Raw genomic sequence first — 16,657 nt, forward strand, 5'->3', positions numbered from 1 at the left:
TCTGTGAGAATCTGGAGCTGAAGTTGTGATGATATGATTGGGATTATAAGATATGGCTATATCTGATTGAATGGATCAGATGAACAATATGTGATGAAACTAGAATTCATGTAAGAGGCATTGAACTCAACACATTTGTTATCATCTTAAGCTCATGCATCTCAATCAACACCACATCCTCACTGATAAGCTCACCTCACCTCAGCCATAACTCCCCATACAGTCAACCACCCCCCAAATACTGTACCCATCAACTGTACTGTACCTCAATCTTTAATAATAGCCGCGATGACAGCCTCCACTAACCAACCAAAAAAAACCCACTGCAACCGCCAACCGCCCTCGCTCGTCCGTTCTCGGAATTATGCCCATCTCCACGATCTTTCTCATGACTGGCCCACGGAGAATCAGACGACCTGACTCTTAGCTCTACCGCCCATTCCAGCTTATCGGAGCTTCCAGACGCTTTCGATAAGAGGAGAGGGAAGCTTAAAGAATAAGGACCCCTCTGCCCCTCATTGTTGTGTCACCGTCCATCCCATCAGATTCCTATATATTTTTCACGAGATACCCACCACTTTGCTTGACATTCTTTCTTCATACCACGATTCTTTCACTCTTAACATCCTTCATCTTCAAAATTAACATACCTTGCACATTCGCAATGGGTCGTCTTTCTGGAAAGAACGCTGTCATCACTGGCGCTGGAGGGTATGTTTTCTTTGTCTTGTTGTGCTGCATGATAATGATACGATACTGACGATCGACAGTGGCATTGGTCTTGAGACCTCCATTCTCTTCGCAAAGGAGGGCGCTTCCATTCTCATGTCCGACATCTCCCAACCTGCTCTCGAAAAGGCCGCCGCAAAGGTCAAGCAGCTCGTCCCCGATGCTCCCCGCGTCGAGATCCTCGTACGTCCCAACACCGCTCCCCCACCACCACTTCTCTAGACAATAATACTGACTTGTAGCAGAAAGTCGACGTCTCCAAGGAATCAGAGGTCCAGGCCATGATCGAATCCCTCGACTCCTGGGGCGGCATCGACGTCCTCTTCAACAACGCCGGCATCATGCACGCCCAGGACGACGACGCCGTCAACACCCCCGAGAACATCTGGGACCTGACCCAGAACATCAACGTCAAGGGCGTCTGGTTCGGCTGCAAGCACGCCGTCCTCTCCCTCCGCCGCAACAAGAAATCCAAGGCCTCCATCATCAACACCGCCTCCGTCGTCGCCCTCGTCGGCGCCGCCACGCCCCAGCTCGCCTACACAGCCAGCAAGGGCGCTGTCCTCGCGCTCACGCGCGAACTCGCCATGGTGCACGCCCGCGAGGGCTTCCGGTTCAACAACCTTTGCCCTGCGCCGCTCAACACACCGCTTTTGCAGGACTGGCTGGGTGACGATAAGGAGAAGCGCCATAGACGGGAGGTTCACTTCCCTATGGGGCGGTTTGGTGAGGCTGTTGAGCAGGCGCAGGCTGTTTTGTTCTTGGCGAGTGATGAGTCGAGCTTTGTCAATGGACATGATTTTGCGGTTGATGGTGGTATGACCAAGTGCTATGTTACTGCTGAGGGCCCCGCGCATCCTCCTCCCGAGAACAATGCTACCAAGGACTCGTTGTAAAGATTAAGAGAGTGAAGGATTTAGCTGGAAAGATATCTGTAGTAACGATTAGTATGATTCAATAATGAAATAAATTGTCACATCATAAAGACGAATGTGCCGACAGTCACTTGCGAGGATGAACCTGGCTGATCATATACAATATCATTTGTAAAGTATTCATCAATATACAAAAAGATACCCAAACTCCGGTTCATGCTTTTCCTTCTCTTAGCCTCCCTCTAATGGAACTGTCCCTCCGTGTTTCCCTCTCCCATACTCTTACTGCTCGAGCTTCCACTCTGAATAGCTCCCAGAATACCATCAATGTAGCTTGCGCCACTCCACTTCTGGTGCGTCAAAACATCACACTTGAGATCCTTCTCACGGCGCTGCACGATATCGACATAAGCCTTCATACCGTCCTTCTTGAACTCGCGTGACAGCTCAGTTGTGATTGTAGCGTTGGAGTGTAGACCAGCAAGGGAGATGAGCTGAAGAACGAATCCTTCACGGGCAATGTCCCAGATGAATGACTTGAGGGTCTCGTCGGTGAATCCGTGGGCCATCCAGTTGAATGAGGGGGAAAGGTTGTACACGAGGCCCTTGCCGGGGTTGACCTCGCGAACAGCGCGGCCAAGCTTAGTGGCTACCTCAACGTTGGGATCGCCTGTCTCAACCCAAAGAAGGTCCGCGTAGGGACTGAAAGCAAGAGCGCGCTTGGTAGCCGCCTGCATACCAGCGCGGTAGTGGTAGAAACCTTCGCGGGTACGGGGGACGTCCCAGTTGAAGTACACAGGCTCCTTGGTGTACTTGTTTGCAAGGCCGCGACGGCGGGAGATGCCCATGTCGTGGTCCTTCTCAGTCTCGGCGAGATACTCGTCGATCTTGGCTTGTGAAACACCCTCCTTTTTCATGTGCGCGACAGCAGCTTCGTCAAAGGTGACGAGCTTAGTGCTCTTGACCCACTGAGCTTCAAACGCATCGATCTCAGCGCCAACGGCACCCTTGGCCTCCATAGCCTGGATGGTCTCAGCAAGAGGCTCAATGGAAGGGTCCGAAACGCCGAGGATGAACTCGTGGTCGCGAACGTCAATAGCAGACGAGAGAAGCTTGCCGGACTCAGAGTCTGTTCGAGCAATGACGAGGTTCTCACAGCCCATGACATCCCACTGGAAGCGCGTAGCAACAAGACGGTTGATGTGCTCTCCAATAGGAACAAGAACCTTACCCGCCAGATGACCGCACTTCTTTCCACCGTGGAGCTGGTCCTCAAAGTGAACAGCCGCAGCACCATTCTCAGCGAAGAGCTTAGCGAGCTTAAGAACAGCAGACAGACCACCGTGGCCGGTATCACCGTCTGCAATGATAGGGCGGAGGTAATCAACGTATGGTGTCTTTGTGCGTTCCTCGGGTGTCATCTTGCGACGAAGATCCCACTGCTTGCGATCATGCATGTTCTGCGCCTTGGCTAGACGCTGGACTTGGTTGGGAACGGTGTTGTAGGGGTAGTCGCCGAAGTCGGGGGATACCTCGTTGGTAGAGGTCAACAGGGAGGAGCAGGCCCAGCCTGAGATGTAGAGGACTTCTTGGTGAGGAGCTTGTTGGGTCATTTGCACGGGGTCAATTGCGCCCACTATAAACTGTTAGCTGTGTACTTCTCGAGTATCGTGGGAGACTTACTGGTATGAATAGGCTCTCCCTTGGCCACGCGCTCCTGAATCAGATTAAACAGCTTCTGCGCCATAACAGAGCTAGGATACTGAACCTTTTGCGTGCCCCTCTTGGTCGCTACATCCTCCGCGCTGTACGGCCTCTTGATACCCTGATATCTCGGCGACGCCCACCACGCCTCAATCTCCTTCACGGTAGCCTCGTACAGCTGATCCTCCGCCTCGCCGGCCTTTTGTGACTCTGGCAGAAGCTGGAATGCATCAGCAGGTTGTGTGGCGTGTGTGCTGAGCTGCGACATCTTTGCGATGGGGGTGCTGGACATGGCGCGGAGGGCGAGGAGGGGTGCTACGCTTCGGGGCTTGGAAGCGGAGAGGAGGCGCTGGGGAGCTCGGGTTGATAGTCTGCGCAACATTTTGGGTGTTGTTGTGAGGATGTGAGAGGGAGGAGGGGAGAAAGTGAAGAAGAAAGATGTGGTGGTGGTGGTGGTGGGTAGATCGGGAATAACGGGGTGGATGAATAATAAAGTCGAGCACTTGCGGATGATGATCTGAAGCCCGTGATAGCTACAAGACCAACCAGCGCCACGACAAAAGATGAAAAGATTAAGACCAGTCAACACTAATCTCTTCTAAATAAAAGAACACTTCTTCTGATATCTCTAATTTATTTATTGATCCCACTGCTGAGCCATCATGACAAGAAATAAAACCCCCAACTCGATGACCGACCGGTTACCGACCAACAGCTCTAGTAACCGAGCAGTCCAAAATTACAAGACCCTTATAAATGCTTGACAAAAAAGGCAGCTTACAAGTTGGAGACTGATCGCATGTCAGCAGAGCCTTGGTTAAGAAGAAGCATTGCCGACGAATTGGCCAATGGGTGAGCTTGTACGGCAAACAGTCGTGAAGCTGATTGGTTGAGATGCATGTTTGAGCCGTGGCATTGGAGTCGGTTCATGGCGGGTTTCCTCGGTTGGAGTGGCCATGATAACCGTGGGATTGGCTTGTGTCCCTTGGAAAGAGGAAGAGAATTCAGAAAATTTGTATGCTGAATGGGGGATCTGCTAATGCAACTAGAGTCTTGACATATCTGGTCTATTAATCTATATTTATACATACTGCTATGTCTGTATTTGCTGTCGTCTTCTCCGCACTCACTGCGTCATAAGAGTTCAGGCCAACCCCGCATGACAAAATAAACGTGCAAACCACCTTCAGAGGCTCTCGTTGGATGCCCCCGCTCCCCCGGCTGTTACCCCAGATTCAACCAAAGGCACCCCCACCTACCGCTTCAGCTCGTTTACCACTGGGAACCCTCGGCCCAACTCCCTCCTCATACTTGATCTTCTACTCCTCTTCTTATTTGATCTTCTTCTTCTTTTTTCTTTCTCTACTCCAATCCTTTCTGTATCACCACCTCACACATCACAATGGCTCTCAACTTGACATCCTCCCGCAGGGCTCTGGGCTCCCTCAAGGTAAGCTCCCCTTCAACTTACATGTGAAAACACCATAAGCTCACACTCACAGCCCCTCACCCGTGCCGCTTTCTCAGGTGTCCGCGGCTATGCCACCGCAGAGCCTGATCTCAAGGCCACTCTGCGCGAGGCCATCCCCGCCAAGCGCGAGCTCCTCAAGAAGGTCAAGGCCCACTCCAACAAGGTCCTCGGCGAGGTCAAGGTCGAGAACACCCTCGGCGGCATGCGCGGCCTCAAGGCCATGGTCTGGGAGGGTTCCGTCCTCGACGCCAACGAGGGCATTCGCTTCCACGGCCGCACCATCAAGGACTGCCAGAAGGAGCTCCCCAAGGGAAAGACGGGAACTGAGATGCTCCCCGAAGCCATGTTCTGGCTGCTCCTCACCGGCCAGGTTCCCTCCGTGAACCAGGTCCGCACATTCTCTCGCGAACTCGCGGAGAAGGCGCAGATTCCAGAGTTCATCTCAAAGATGCTGGATAACTTCCCTAAGGATCTTCATCCCATGACACAGTTCGCCATGGCTGTTTCTGCGCTCAACTACGAGTCTAAGTTCGCCAAGGCTTATGAGCAGGGACTTAACAAGGCTGATTACTGGGAGCCTACCTTTGACGATTGTATCTCGTTGTTGGCCAAGCTTCCTACCATTGCGGCCAAGATCTACCAGAATGCTTACCGTGGTGGTGGCGCTCTGCCAGCTGAGGTTGATCTTGAGCAGGATTGGTCGTACAACTTTGCTGCTATGCTTGGAAAGGGTGGAAAGGAGAATGAGAACTTTCAGGATCTTCTGAGACTTTACCTTGCTCTTCACGGTGATCACGAGGGCGGTAATGTCTCTGCTCACGCCACTCACTTGGTTGGAAGTGCTCTGTCGGATCCTTTCCTGTCTTACAGTGCTGGTCTCCAGGGTCTCGCTGGACCTCTTCACGGGTAAGCTTCTCTCCCCCTCTAAACAGAAACTCAACTAACATGTCTCAGTCTCGCTGCCCAGGAAGTCCTCCGATGGATCATCCAGATGAAGGAAGCCATCCCCGCCAACTACACCGAGCAAGACGTCAACGACTATCTCTGGTCCACCCTCAACTCCGGCCGCGTCGTCCCCGGCTACGGCCACGCCGTCCTCCGCAAGCCCGACCCCCGCTTCGAAGCCCTCATGGACTACGCAGCCGCGCGTCCCGAGATCGCCAACGACCCCGTCTTCCAGCTCGTCGAGAAGAACAGCCGCATCGCCCCCGAGGTCCTCAAGAAGCACGGCAAGACCAAGAACCCCTACCCCAACGTCGACAGCTCCTCTGGAGTCCTGTTCCACCACTATGGCTTCCACGAGACGCTGTACTACACTGCTACCTTTGGTGTCTCTCGTGGTCTCGGACCTCTGGCTCAGTTGATCTGGGACCGGGCTCTGGGTCTGCCTATCGAGAGACCTAAGAGCATTAACCTTGAGGGCATTCTTAAGCAGGTTGAGGGTCAATAAAAGGAGAGATACCCAAAGAAAAAGGTGGAATGATCATGTAAGGGCATTTGAATGTATATAGCGTCGCGACAGAGTAGCCTATGATTGACGATTTGTTTGGCAACTCTTTTCTCTATGATTGTGATGCTTGTGTGAATCGCATTTGTCTCGTTAGTCTAATTCTCCCTCCCTCTTCGCTGTTCTAGTCTATGATTCTCCAATATCTGTCTATGCCAACACCTTCTCTAGATGATCAAAGTACAAATCATCCCTCAACGCCTTACCATTAACAAGCCCCTCATACGGAAACGGACTCTTCTCCCCGGTCTTAACATATCCCCTTCTAATGTACCACTCAATCAACTCCTTCCTCGTCCAAATAACCCACATCGTCATGATCTTTGTTCCCCAATTCCTAACCGCGTAATTCTCCGCATATGCAAGCACCTGCTTTCCAATACCACCAGCCTGAAGCTTCGGCGACACCGCAAAGAGGCCAAAGTAAGCGCGCTCAGAGTCTTTCTGCACCACTTCGCAGCATCCGACGAGACGGGGATCGCTGTCACCTTCTGGTGTTGATGTTCCGGATGATGAGGGGGAGCTTGTGAAGGCGAGAATGACTGCGCCGTTGGGGTCGGTGATCTTGGCGAGGAGATCTGTGGGGGATATGCGCTCGTCGGCGAGGAGGTCTGCTTCTGTTGTCCAGCCTGCGCGGGAGTCGGGGCCGCGGTAGGCTGACATTACGAGGGCGCGGAGGGGGGTGACATCTTGTGGTGTTGCGGGGCGGAATGTGAGAGACATTGTGAGTGTGAGTTGTGAATAGCTTCAGTTGGCGTGAGATGATATGTTGTCGCACTCTCGCAGCTTTGAGAGAAAAGGACACTTCAGTTGAGATGAATTGAATGCAACAGTTGACAAATGCTTGCTTGCTTCAATTGAGAGGTGTATGAGTATCAGAAAACAAATTGTCGAGATCAACTGGACTTATCGAAAAATTTAAAATATTTAGCTCCGATACAGGAGAACCCTTTTCTGTCACAAAATTTAACCTGCATCGGCAGTTTGCGACGGTCTCTGTCGCATACGCCCTAGAAACGACTCAACTGACATTTTTGCCGTCCAACGCCAAACCACGCATCGTTCAACTTGAACAAAACGGGAGTCCATGTGGATCGATTCCGTTCCATGAACTATCCCGTTTTGTTAATTCTATACGACAGCCCTACAGCACCAGTCTTGGTGACGAACTTATATGGATCGTCCGTTCAGTACAACGTCGACCATGGACCGATCGCGGAGAGTGAAGTAATAAAGTTGAGTAACTTTAAGTTTACAATGCATCTCAATTGATCAACGCCAAACCTGCTATAAATATCCCCTGTTCCTGTGTAGGTTTTCTACAGTATATATAAAACTTGAAACAAAAACAATGGTGTGTATATGCCATTACAAAAAAGAGAAATAAGAAAACATCTAAAGTATGGAAAAAGAAAACACAACTCTATGTTTTTATTCTAAGCAGCATCCTGACCTGGAACCTTGGAGTACTTGGCAGCGCTGTACTCGAAACCCTGGTTCGTTGTGTCCTCACCGGCGCGGTACGACATGAGATCGTGGTTCTCGGCAGCGGCCTTGTCGTCGGCCATCTTGGCCTCGCTGGCACCGGCGGCGCGTTGACGCCAGAAGTAGAAGCCTAGAGCTCCGAGACCGATGGCTGCGGCGCCGATGCCGCCGGCGTAGATTCCCGTCTTTGTGCCGGCGGGGAGGGCTTCCCATTTCTCGGAGGTGGTCTTCTCAGGTTCTTTGTAGAGAGCGTCGAGAGCGGTTGAGTTGCCCCTGTGAGTGGTTAGTATGAGTTACAAGGGGGTATGTCGAGGGAGGTGGAGTGGCTTACTTGACGATTTCGATGCTCTCCCAGCTGCCAGACTTATCACCGTAGACGTATTCCTTTCCGGTGCTGGCATCTTCAACGTAGACACTCTTGACGTGCATGGTGTAAGGACCCTTGCCATAGTCGGTATCTGAAAATTGTCAGCACAATTCAATGTCTTCATAGACACACAACTTACCACCACCAGCCCATTGACGAGTTCCCTCAGGCATTGTAGGATCACCAGCAGCCCAGATTCCAATGCTCAGTCTCATGGGTGTCTGAGGATAACTGTCTATATCATCCTTGGCAACAACCGTTCGCACATTCTCTCCATCAATGTACCACTTCAACTCATCCTTCGTCCACGTCGTCGTATAGTTATGGTAATCCTCCTGCATACCGCCCTTGACATAGTGCCACCCCGCCTTGGTAAAGTCCTCAACACCCTTTCCGTAGTAGTTCGTCGAAGCATGGGTGTCGTTGGCGCCCAGGATCTCCCAGTCGACCTCATCCAGATCGTCGCTCAGCCACATCATGGAGCTGACGATTCCAACACCGGGAGCGGCCTTCATGACGAGTTCGGTGCGGCCGAAGAAAAAGTAGAACGCGGTGCGCAGAGTAGGCGAGTCGCCCTGCTTGGCGACAGTGAAGGCGGCGCCGTCGTTCTCATCATATGTGACGCGTCCGACGTGGTTATCCCAGTGGTCGCTGGAGGGCGTGTCGTTGAAGTGCCAGAGATAGCTTGTTCCGAAAGCCGGGTTAGGTTTGCAGTCTGTTTCGTTGAGAGGGTTGCAGTCCGAGGTTGTCTGAGCAGCCGCGAGGCCAAAGATGGCGGCCGCGGGGAGAATGTATCGCGAAAGCATGGTGAATGAGTTTCAGTGTCTATCGAGTGAAATAAGAGAGGAAAATGAATGAGATGAAGAAGTGAGTCGAGTCTGTCGAGATCAAAGGAGTGAATGGGTGATGAAACGAATGAAACACCCAAGGATCAAGCACTATGAGATAGACAGTGACAGACAAGGAAAGAAGAACAAACTCAAAAGGAAAAAGAGGAACTTGTTTGATCTACCTACTCAAAGAGCATGCATGAAATAATGAGAGAAAAATGAAATGGAGAGAGAGCGAGAGAATAAAAGCGGCAAACGGCAGAAAAGGAGAGGTCCAGTCAGGTCAGTACCGAGGACGGGACCCATTCTCGCAGGCCAGGCAGGCCAAGCATGGCAGGGCTCTCAGGAGGCCATCGCCAAAACCTCTAGATCGAATGGGCCTTGATTAATTTCAGACCACTCACAAGCCTTGTATCCAAACTGCGCCGGCGTGTCACTGTCGCCTACAAGGGGACATGCGACGCGCCAAGACCTGGGCGGGAAGGGCTTTTCTACAAGGGTTGTATCTGTGTGTCCATGGCTTCTTTGCTGAAATTAGAACCAGGATATAGGACGGGCTAACGAATTGGCATATCCACTCGAGATATCTTGGCTGGATTGAAATTTGAACAAGAAGAGAAGCTGTTGCTAAATATGAACATGGTAGCATGGACAGTGAGTCTGTAGATCGACAGGGGCAAAGGGGGGCGGCAAGTGGGATTCTTTTTATTCTTTTTATTGGCGCTTGGTTCAACATGCAAGATCTGGAAATTGGGACTAGACTGACTAGAGGCACCTAATGCAGCGGGAGGCTCTGCATATTCGGGTTCGGGTTTAAACTTTTTGAATTCATGATAACCATAACATAAAGGATAACTCAATTTACACACTCATTCTCGCAATGTCCCTTTGAATATCAGTTAATGTTTGATACATGAATCTTGATCCTTGCATTGCGGATTTAAAGTACCCCATTGAAAAGGCAAGGATCGAGCGGTCAGTCATTTATCTTGGGCTATACATAGCCCACCCCAACCTTGATCCTTAGTCTTAGGCCTTGCTGGCAAACTTGGCTTTCACTCTCTTGCTTGACTCGATGACCACGTCCTCGTCGTAGATCTTCAGGACGCTGGGGTTCTTGCTGATGACTTGCGCCCACTTGTAGAAGTTGGGGGTCTCTTTCTCGAGGCGGGAGGGGAGATTGGCTGGTAGGAGGCCGTGCTTGGACGATGATAGCAGGCGAATGACGAATGGAGCTACAAGGACCTGTTTTCTCGTTAGCTTAGCTGCCTCCCCATCAACATCATTCGGGGCATTGGCTGGGTACCTCTGCAAAGGTGAGCTTATCACTCCCGTTGAAATAAGGCGCCGCATTCTTGAGAAGAGGCTCAACCTCCTTCACAATACCAGCAACGGCATCATCCACAGCCTGATTGACCTCGTCCTCCGTCTGAGCAGTGTAAGTAGCCTTGCTGATATGCGCCTGGACCTTGCTCGAGTACGCATCAGCGAAGAAGGCGATCCTCGCTCTGGTCAGCGGACCGTTCTTGTCCGTCGACGCGGGGAGGAGATGGCTGGGATGCGCATCGGCGAGGAATTGAGCTACGATGGCGGACTCGGTGATGGTCTCGCCATTGTAGATGATTGTTGGGACGAGGCCGCGCGGGTTGATCGCCAGGTACTCTGGGGTTCGGGGGGCGCTGAGATCAATGATGTTCTCTTTGACGGGGAGACCAAGTTCGGCGAGGGTGATGTGGGCCCTGTGCGCGACTGCGGGGGGAGGAAGGTCAGCGGAGTACAATATGATGAACGTGACATGATTGATATACATACAAGGGCACGCGTGGTTGGTGTAGAGGGTGATGTCTGCTTGAGGTTGAGAGCCCATCTTGACAGCTGTGTTGATACGTCGAGTAGTAGTAATTCCTTTGGTCAAGTTGTTTGAAAAGATCAAATTCTTAGCAGGACCTGTTACAAGTCTTGTAGTAGTAAACAACCCCGCCATTTCTCTCTGTACGGAAATTCGGGAGGACGCAGCGAGACGCTCGCTGCATTATTAATTCAATCGGCATTTCGCAATATTGCACCATCGGCTTCTATATACATCCGAAGAGCGAACAGTGGTTGCGTCATTTCGGGGGAATTGATTGATAAGGCGCGCGCGCGTGAGGGGGTGACGCATCTTGTGTAACTTTCCTTTTCGTGTTGGTAGTGAGGCTTGAGGATTGATGTTTTTGGTGTTTTTGGTACTGTGGTTATTTCCTGATGGAGTAATTGATGATGGGGTTGATCGTCGTTAAGATTCTGACGTGAGACGGGAGATGGCGCGCGAGGTGTAGGGTGAGACAAGATTGGGACGACTTCTCAACGGTAGCTTGTGAGAAACCAAAATCCAGTCTACGAGCGTAGCCCGGTATCGAAACACTCTGGTTCTCGGGTGGGCTGGGAAGGTCCATTGTTGGAAGGTGGTGTGATTCTCACCTTTGATCTTCTGAAGGTTCTTGAGGATGGGAAGACGAACGTGTCCGGAATGACACCATTGAAGTCAACGAATACACCAAGAGCGTTGGTATTGTACAGCTTCGTCAGGAGGATCGGATCATCTCGCGGATGATTTGCAAGCTTGACGGTGATGCTAGGTGCACCATGCAACTGAGCAATGTTGTTGTTGGACTCGGCGTCATCTTTTCCCGTGCGGCCGGTACTCTTGTTTGTGACCTGAAAGAATAGCATGCTCACACCTTCGACGCCAGGAGCCAAGAAACACACCAAGGTGCCATAAACCAGACGAGACGAAGCATTCCACCATGTTTGTTGTTTCTCAGGTGACTTGTCGAGGATATGCTGGGGAGGCCTAAAAGTCAAGACAGCTTCCCTACCACGCTTCTTGCTGCTGACGAGTTTCTCGACGCATGTTGACAGGTAAACTTGGACCTGTGGATTTCCATCCGAGAGACGACCAGCCATGATGTTGTTGGAGCGCAAAAGGTCTGCAAGACAGGTGCTTGACTGGCCCCAGGATATCATGTCTTACAAGCCGAAACATGGAGTCAATGTGTCACTGCAAAGGATCATCAAGAACATGGGGATCCGTGAAGTTGATAGATGGTAGATACTCGTAATTCTCACTGACGACTTCTCCATATGTCGGAAGAATGGCAATCTTGGTGATATCAGCAAAGTCGTTGTCATGTCGACCTCCGGGATACTCAATGTTCTTGGGAAACGTCGAGGCAATAGGCTGCTTGCCTCGTCGCTTATCGGAAGACTCAACTAGATCGAAAAACTCCTTAGCAGAAACTACCATTCCCTCAGAACGGTAGCGTGTTCCAAGAACTGATCGAAGTTGGCACCAGGGTCATCCTCGGCCATCTTTGCAAAGCTTGTCCACAGACTCCATAAGCTCAGGTAGTTCCTCACACAAACGTGTTCGTGTAACATCGCTGAGAAGTTGATAGAACGCCGTGAGAATGACTCGGACGATACCTGGAAGTTTTGACTCAAGAATGTCGGCAATGAGTTCAGTGCTCTCCAGAGCTTGCTCGCACAAGAAGCTCAGCAAACCAATGCTTTGATCTTCATTGGTACCAGCGTAGAGCGTGTAGATGGTTCCAATCTGGGTACTAATAGACAACTTGGTCGGCCAGGCTGGGTGAGAGATCACTTGAAGAAACAGGAAAGAGGGTTTCATAAGCTCAATGTCTGACGAAGACCCGTTCTCCGCTGTTTGGAGAACGTATCGTGGGCCGTTACCATTGTCGCTGACGAGTTCTTGAGCAAGCGTCTGGTGAAACTCATGGCCATCATCGTTCAGAACATCCAATGCTCTTTGTCAGAACTTTTGGAATTCTTTCATGCCAGATGATCCTCGAAAGTTTGAGGGGTCCTTGCGAAGACGACCTTTCCATGCTAGCTGTCGCTTCTTGATATCATTGTTTGCACTGAGAGCAGAAGTCTGCGGCACATAGCTTCCAGAAAGTAGCGAGGTATCATGAAGGAACTTGCAGTTCTTGCCGAAGTTGCAATGTGCCCTCGTTTGAAGTGATGGCGAACTTGGGGTTGGAAGTTTTGGCCAGAGCCAGAGCCTCCATCACCCCAACCTCGCGACGCCATGGTGAGTAGAGAAGAAGAAATACCCGCGTCCACTAAGAAATTATTGAGAAATTCTGCTTGTGGAATTCGGTATTCGTGATAGTATCTCGGGTATGCAATAAGCGCTTCAGTGTCAAGAGAAAGGGGACGAAGTTGTGAAGGGTAGGAATTAGGATGGAGAGAAAACGTAGATCGCGTACTATAGAGGTGGCAGAGTCTTTTTCTTCACTGTGATTAATCTAGTTGCCTGGCCCTGTATCGCATTGTTATTTTGCCAGTGACAGATGTGGTTTGACAGTGTTTGCTGAGTAGCTGGCCACTTGCAGTGCCAGAGCCGGCAAGCTGCATCCGGTGACAGTGTAGACACGTGTATTCGCCCGTTAGAGTAAAAGAAGTTGGGGCTAGGTACTATTTGAAGTCGGGGTGATGACTGGGTTGGTACCTTAGTGAAGGAGTTGACTCTTTGCCTATTCTTTGTCATTAATAGTGTTTTCACTTCTACATTTCCCTCGAAGAGTTTTGCGACCCTTCAGATATGAAGCAGGTGCACTTTCAGCTCTAGGTGTGTGTGCCGCCATCTTGCTCTGTTGTTGTCTCGCGTCCGGTCTTCTCGGGAGACGTATCAGAGACACCTTGTTATAACCTGTGATGGCGTGCAAATGAGTCATCTTTTAGGTTTTCATGATATCAGCTTTGCTGTAGTAATTGGTTATTCATTTTGTCATAATGTCTAAGTTGTTATCTAGATGTATTATTTGCAGTTGAGACTTCTGGCTGAGAGCTTAAATCAGCAGACAGAATCTAGCACTTTCAGCTCTGTTTATCTTTCACAGATCTTTGAGGTGAATGCGAGAATGCAATCATATGGCAAACTTGGGAGAATACGGTAAATGGCAAGTCCTTTTGATCCGTTGATTCCCTTGTGGCCGTGAATACCTAGGTGCAGGCAATTGGATGCTCCTGCGTCGTACTCTTGGCAACACGGTCAGAGCTTATCTCCTATTTCTACTAAATTCTGTCTACTGATTTAAGCTCTCAGCCATAAGTCTTAACTGAACTTATGCTCAACACCACCTCCAAGGTAAGAATATCTTCGTTCTGCACCCGCAACAAGCTCGTTTATTAAAAAGTTATCATTTCTATAATCTCACGATCAGGCGCTTTATTTTCATATTGTTTTCTTTATTTTCTGATTCCCTTTCCCATCGCGAATTTGCCTGCAAAGATGGATCGTTGGTGCACCATCAAATCTAAAACAAAGTTGACTTGCACACATACTTTTTCACTTTCCCACTTTCACTTTTGCCACTGCCACTGCCACCGCGAATACTTAAAGGACAGCAGACATCTCTGAAACCTTTCTTTCTTTCCTTACTCCTCTCACTCTCATTAGTGGTTGTTAAAGAATTTGACAAATACTGCAGTCACTTCACCTTTACCTATAGTCAACAATACATCATGTACGCCTTCTTAGCACCGTCCTCGCCGCCACAGGACAGTGGCTATGGGCCGTCTGGGTCACGATCCCGAAGAACCGGCCAGAACTCATCCGATGACTCTGGGCCTTTGGTTCCCGTAGTGTCCACGAGATACCGCGTTGCATACCCTGACCTCCGTCGATGGCCCCTCGAGTGTTTGCCAGGTCCTGATCCCGAGATTCTTGTCCATCATGGACAGGCGATCCGAGAAGCTGCCAACACTATCCTTTCTGAGCACGGTCTGCTAGAGGATTTGAACACTTTTGCTATCCTTACTGATTACGGTACGGTAGAGCAGCCTAGTTGCTTTGCAGACACCTCGATGCAAAGAACAGAAGATCAGCCGGGTACTGAAGAGCCTACGGTCACAGTCATCCTTCCTTGGTTACTTGATTCAAAAGCGAAATGGACTTCAGCGGTTCAGGCTATTGCCATTCGCAACAAAGAACTCCTCCAAGGCACCAAGTTTGAGGATACTCCTCCTCGTATCGATTTCATGGCATCTGAGATAGTCGGGCCCATCTACCTGGGTGTGGTAAAAGACAGGCCTGATCTTCTTCAAGATTGGGATCACATCAAGAGAGTTGTCCATAAGTGCCTCAACACATTTGACGCGACACGCAACTTCCTAACGTCCATGGTTCTATTGCGATACGGCCTTTCACCTAACTCTAATGCCAATCCTATCACGGTCTATATATCGGTTAATGACAGGTCAGACGAGACGCAATGGGATCCGATTTTGACCAACATTGAGAAATCGCTCGAGGTCATCGGATGGTCCGATATTCGTGTCCATCTTGAGCATAACTCACCATGTCTTCTCCCATTCGAATTGTTAGATCCTAAAGGCCGACCAGAAGACATCATGGACAAGATTTCCAAGAACAACCTATTGATTCAGGGAGATTACCATGATAAGGTCGAACTTGGTGACGATATTTCCATCTCTAAGGACGTTGTCCGCGACGATGGTGAAACCTGCAACTCTCTATGCGGCACCCTGGGTTGCTACCTCGAGATCAAAACTAAGACAAACCCGCAATGGACCAGGGTCGGCCTCACCAACTACCATAATGTTCGGCCTGGCTTCCAAGGCTATACTATTAAGAATATCAATGGGGAATCCAAGACTGGCCCTCCATCATCCAATAGTCAACTCCTTAACGTCGACCAGAATGGCTGGAAGCCTGGCATGGCTGGAGATCCAACTGTCTTTGAAAGCCCTTCTCGAATCAAACATAACTACACGGTATGGGATCTCAAGCAGAGGATCCAGGAAGCCAAACACATAGTGCAAGGTGATCCCTCCGAGGAAAATAAGAAGGACCTTGCTAGTCTAGAAGGAGAATTACAACGAAAGGTTGACTTCTTTGACCAGGATAAGCAGCTATTGGGCCCTCTAATCGCTGCTTCCGGCTATGGGCGAAGGTCTACCAAGAATCACAGACTTGACTGGGCATTGATTGAAGTTCCAGAGCATCGACAAGGTTCTAACTGCTTGCCCCTCAAGCGGGAGTGGATGAAGTACCCACATCATCGTTTGTACCGTCCAGATCCTAAGACATATGGCCAGCCCTTGAAGAACCAAGCAAAGTCCATGCTGCCTCTTGAAGATCGCGCAAGTCACTTACCTCGTCTCGACAGCAATGTCTGGAAACTCGGCACTACGACCAAACTCACTGCTGGCCAGTTCAGTGAGTTCAAGAACGATGTCCAGCTATCTGAGGAGAGCCATATGTCACAGGCGTTATCGAATGAGTATTGTTTTGTGTATAACAACATTGTTAATCAAGGTCCATTCTCTGGGCATGGCGACTCGGGTGCGGTTACCTTTGACGAGAAGGGATGCATTGTTGGCTTGTTGTTTAGAGGGCAAGTGCCTAAGCAAGTGAACCCAGGTACGAGGGGGCTGACCTATGTCACGCCCATCGAGGATGTCTTTTTAGACATCAAGAAGTTCACCAAGGGCACTAAGTGTGAAATCATTGATATCCGTGTTGCCCAGTGAAGCGTTCAGAATGCTGTGAGCATGAGCATTTGTCTTTCGGGGCTCCCATCAAAGAATTGAGCTTTACCTTGACTTTCTATTATTCATGTCGTCCAGTATTACTTGCAAATAGAACAGGGACCTGAATTG

The 16,657-nt window shown here is 50.2% G+C and overlaps 9 protein-coding genes across 9 annotated transcripts; 3 read left to right on the forward strand and 6 right to left on the reverse strand.

The window, feature by feature from the left end:
• Positions 1 to 664: 664 nt before the first annotated feature.
• On the forward strand, positions 665 to 1,625 carry J7337_001755 (uncharacterized protein; the record flags this gene model as incomplete). The annotated part of the gene is made up of 3 exons (XM_044819489.1): positions 665 to 711; positions 771 to 912; positions 975 to 1,625. 3 exons carry the CDS (start codon positions 665 to 667, stop codon positions 1,623 to 1,625), a joined length of 840 nt encoding a protein of 279 aa, XP_044687191.1.
• A 221-nt stretch (positions 1,626 to 1,846) lies between these two features.
• On the reverse strand, positions 1,847 to 3,690 carry J7337_001756 (uncharacterized protein; the record flags this gene model as incomplete). Its single annotated transcript, XM_044819490.1, has 2 exons — positions 1,847 to 3,240; positions 3,288 to 3,690. The coding sequence occupies 2 exons, from the start codon at positions 3,688 to 3,690 to the stop codon at positions 1,847 to 1,849; spliced, it is 1,797 nt and encodes a 598-aa protein (XP_044687192.1).
• A 1,020-nt stretch (positions 3,691 to 4,710) lies between these two features.
• Positions 4,711 to 6,229, forward strand: J7337_001757 (uncharacterized protein; the record flags this gene model as incomplete). The annotated part of the gene is made up of 3 exons (XM_044819491.1): positions 4,711 to 4,758; positions 4,811 to 5,685; positions 5,734 to 6,229. The coding sequence occupies 3 exons, from the start codon at positions 4,711 to 4,713 to the stop codon at positions 6,227 to 6,229; spliced, it is 1,419 nt and encodes a 472-aa protein (XP_044687193.1).
• A 207-nt stretch (positions 6,230 to 6,436) lies between these two features.
• Positions 6,437 to 7,009, reverse strand: J7337_001758 (uncharacterized protein; the record flags this gene model as incomplete). Its single annotated transcript, XM_044819492.1, has 1 exon — positions 6,437 to 7,009. One exon carries the CDS (start codon positions 7,007 to 7,009, stop codon positions 6,437 to 6,439), a length of 573 nt encoding a protein of 190 aa, XP_044687194.1.
• A 713-nt stretch (positions 7,010 to 7,722) lies between these two features.
• J7337_001759 (uncharacterized protein) lies at positions 7,723 to 8,944 on the reverse strand (the record flags this gene model as incomplete). Its single annotated transcript, XM_044819493.1, has 3 exons — positions 7,723 to 8,044; positions 8,103 to 8,229; positions 8,278 to 8,944. The coding sequence occupies 3 exons, from the start codon at positions 8,942 to 8,944 to the stop codon at positions 7,723 to 7,725; spliced, it is 1,116 nt and encodes a 371-aa protein (XP_044687195.1).
• A 1,053-nt stretch (positions 8,945 to 9,997) lies between these two features.
• J7337_001760 (uncharacterized protein) lies at positions 9,998 to 10,835 on the reverse strand (the record flags this gene model as incomplete). The annotated part of the gene is made up of 2 exons (XM_044819494.1): positions 9,998 to 10,213; positions 10,275 to 10,835. 2 exons carry the CDS (start codon positions 10,833 to 10,835, stop codon positions 9,998 to 10,000), a joined length of 777 nt encoding a protein of 258 aa, XP_044687196.1.
• A 509-nt stretch (positions 10,836 to 11,344) lies between these two features.
• J7337_001761 (uncharacterized protein) lies at positions 11,345 to 11,914 on the reverse strand (the record flags this gene model as incomplete). The annotated part of the gene is made up of 1 exon (XM_044819495.1): positions 11,345 to 11,914. One exon carries the CDS (start codon positions 11,912 to 11,914, stop codon positions 11,345 to 11,347), a length of 570 nt encoding a protein of 189 aa, XP_044687197.1.
• A 91-nt stretch (positions 11,915 to 12,005) lies between these two features.
• On the reverse strand, positions 12,006 to 12,638 carry J7337_001762 (uncharacterized protein; the record flags this gene model as incomplete). Its single annotated transcript, XM_044819496.1, has 2 exons — positions 12,006 to 12,247; positions 12,434 to 12,638. The coding sequence occupies 2 exons, from the start codon at positions 12,636 to 12,638 to the stop codon at positions 12,006 to 12,008; spliced, it is 447 nt and encodes a 148-aa protein (XP_044687198.1).
• Positions 12,639 to 14,497: 1,859 nt separating this feature from the next.
• J7337_001763 (uncharacterized protein) lies at positions 14,498 to 16,528 on the forward strand (the record flags this gene model as incomplete). Its single annotated transcript, XM_044819497.1, has 1 exon — positions 14,498 to 16,528. The coding sequence occupies one exon, from the start codon at positions 14,498 to 14,500 to the stop codon at positions 16,526 to 16,528; it is 2,031 nt and encodes a 676-aa protein (XP_044687199.1).
• Between the last annotated feature and the right edge of the window lie 129 nt (positions 16,529 to 16,657).

Source organism: Fusarium musae, chromosome 1 (assembly GCF_019915245.1).
Source record: "Fusarium musae strain F31 chromosome 1, whole genome shotgun sequence".
In the NCBI taxonomy this organism is placed as follows: Eukaryota; Fungi; Ascomycota; class Sordariomycetes; order Hypocreales; family Nectriaceae; genus Fusarium; species Fusarium musae.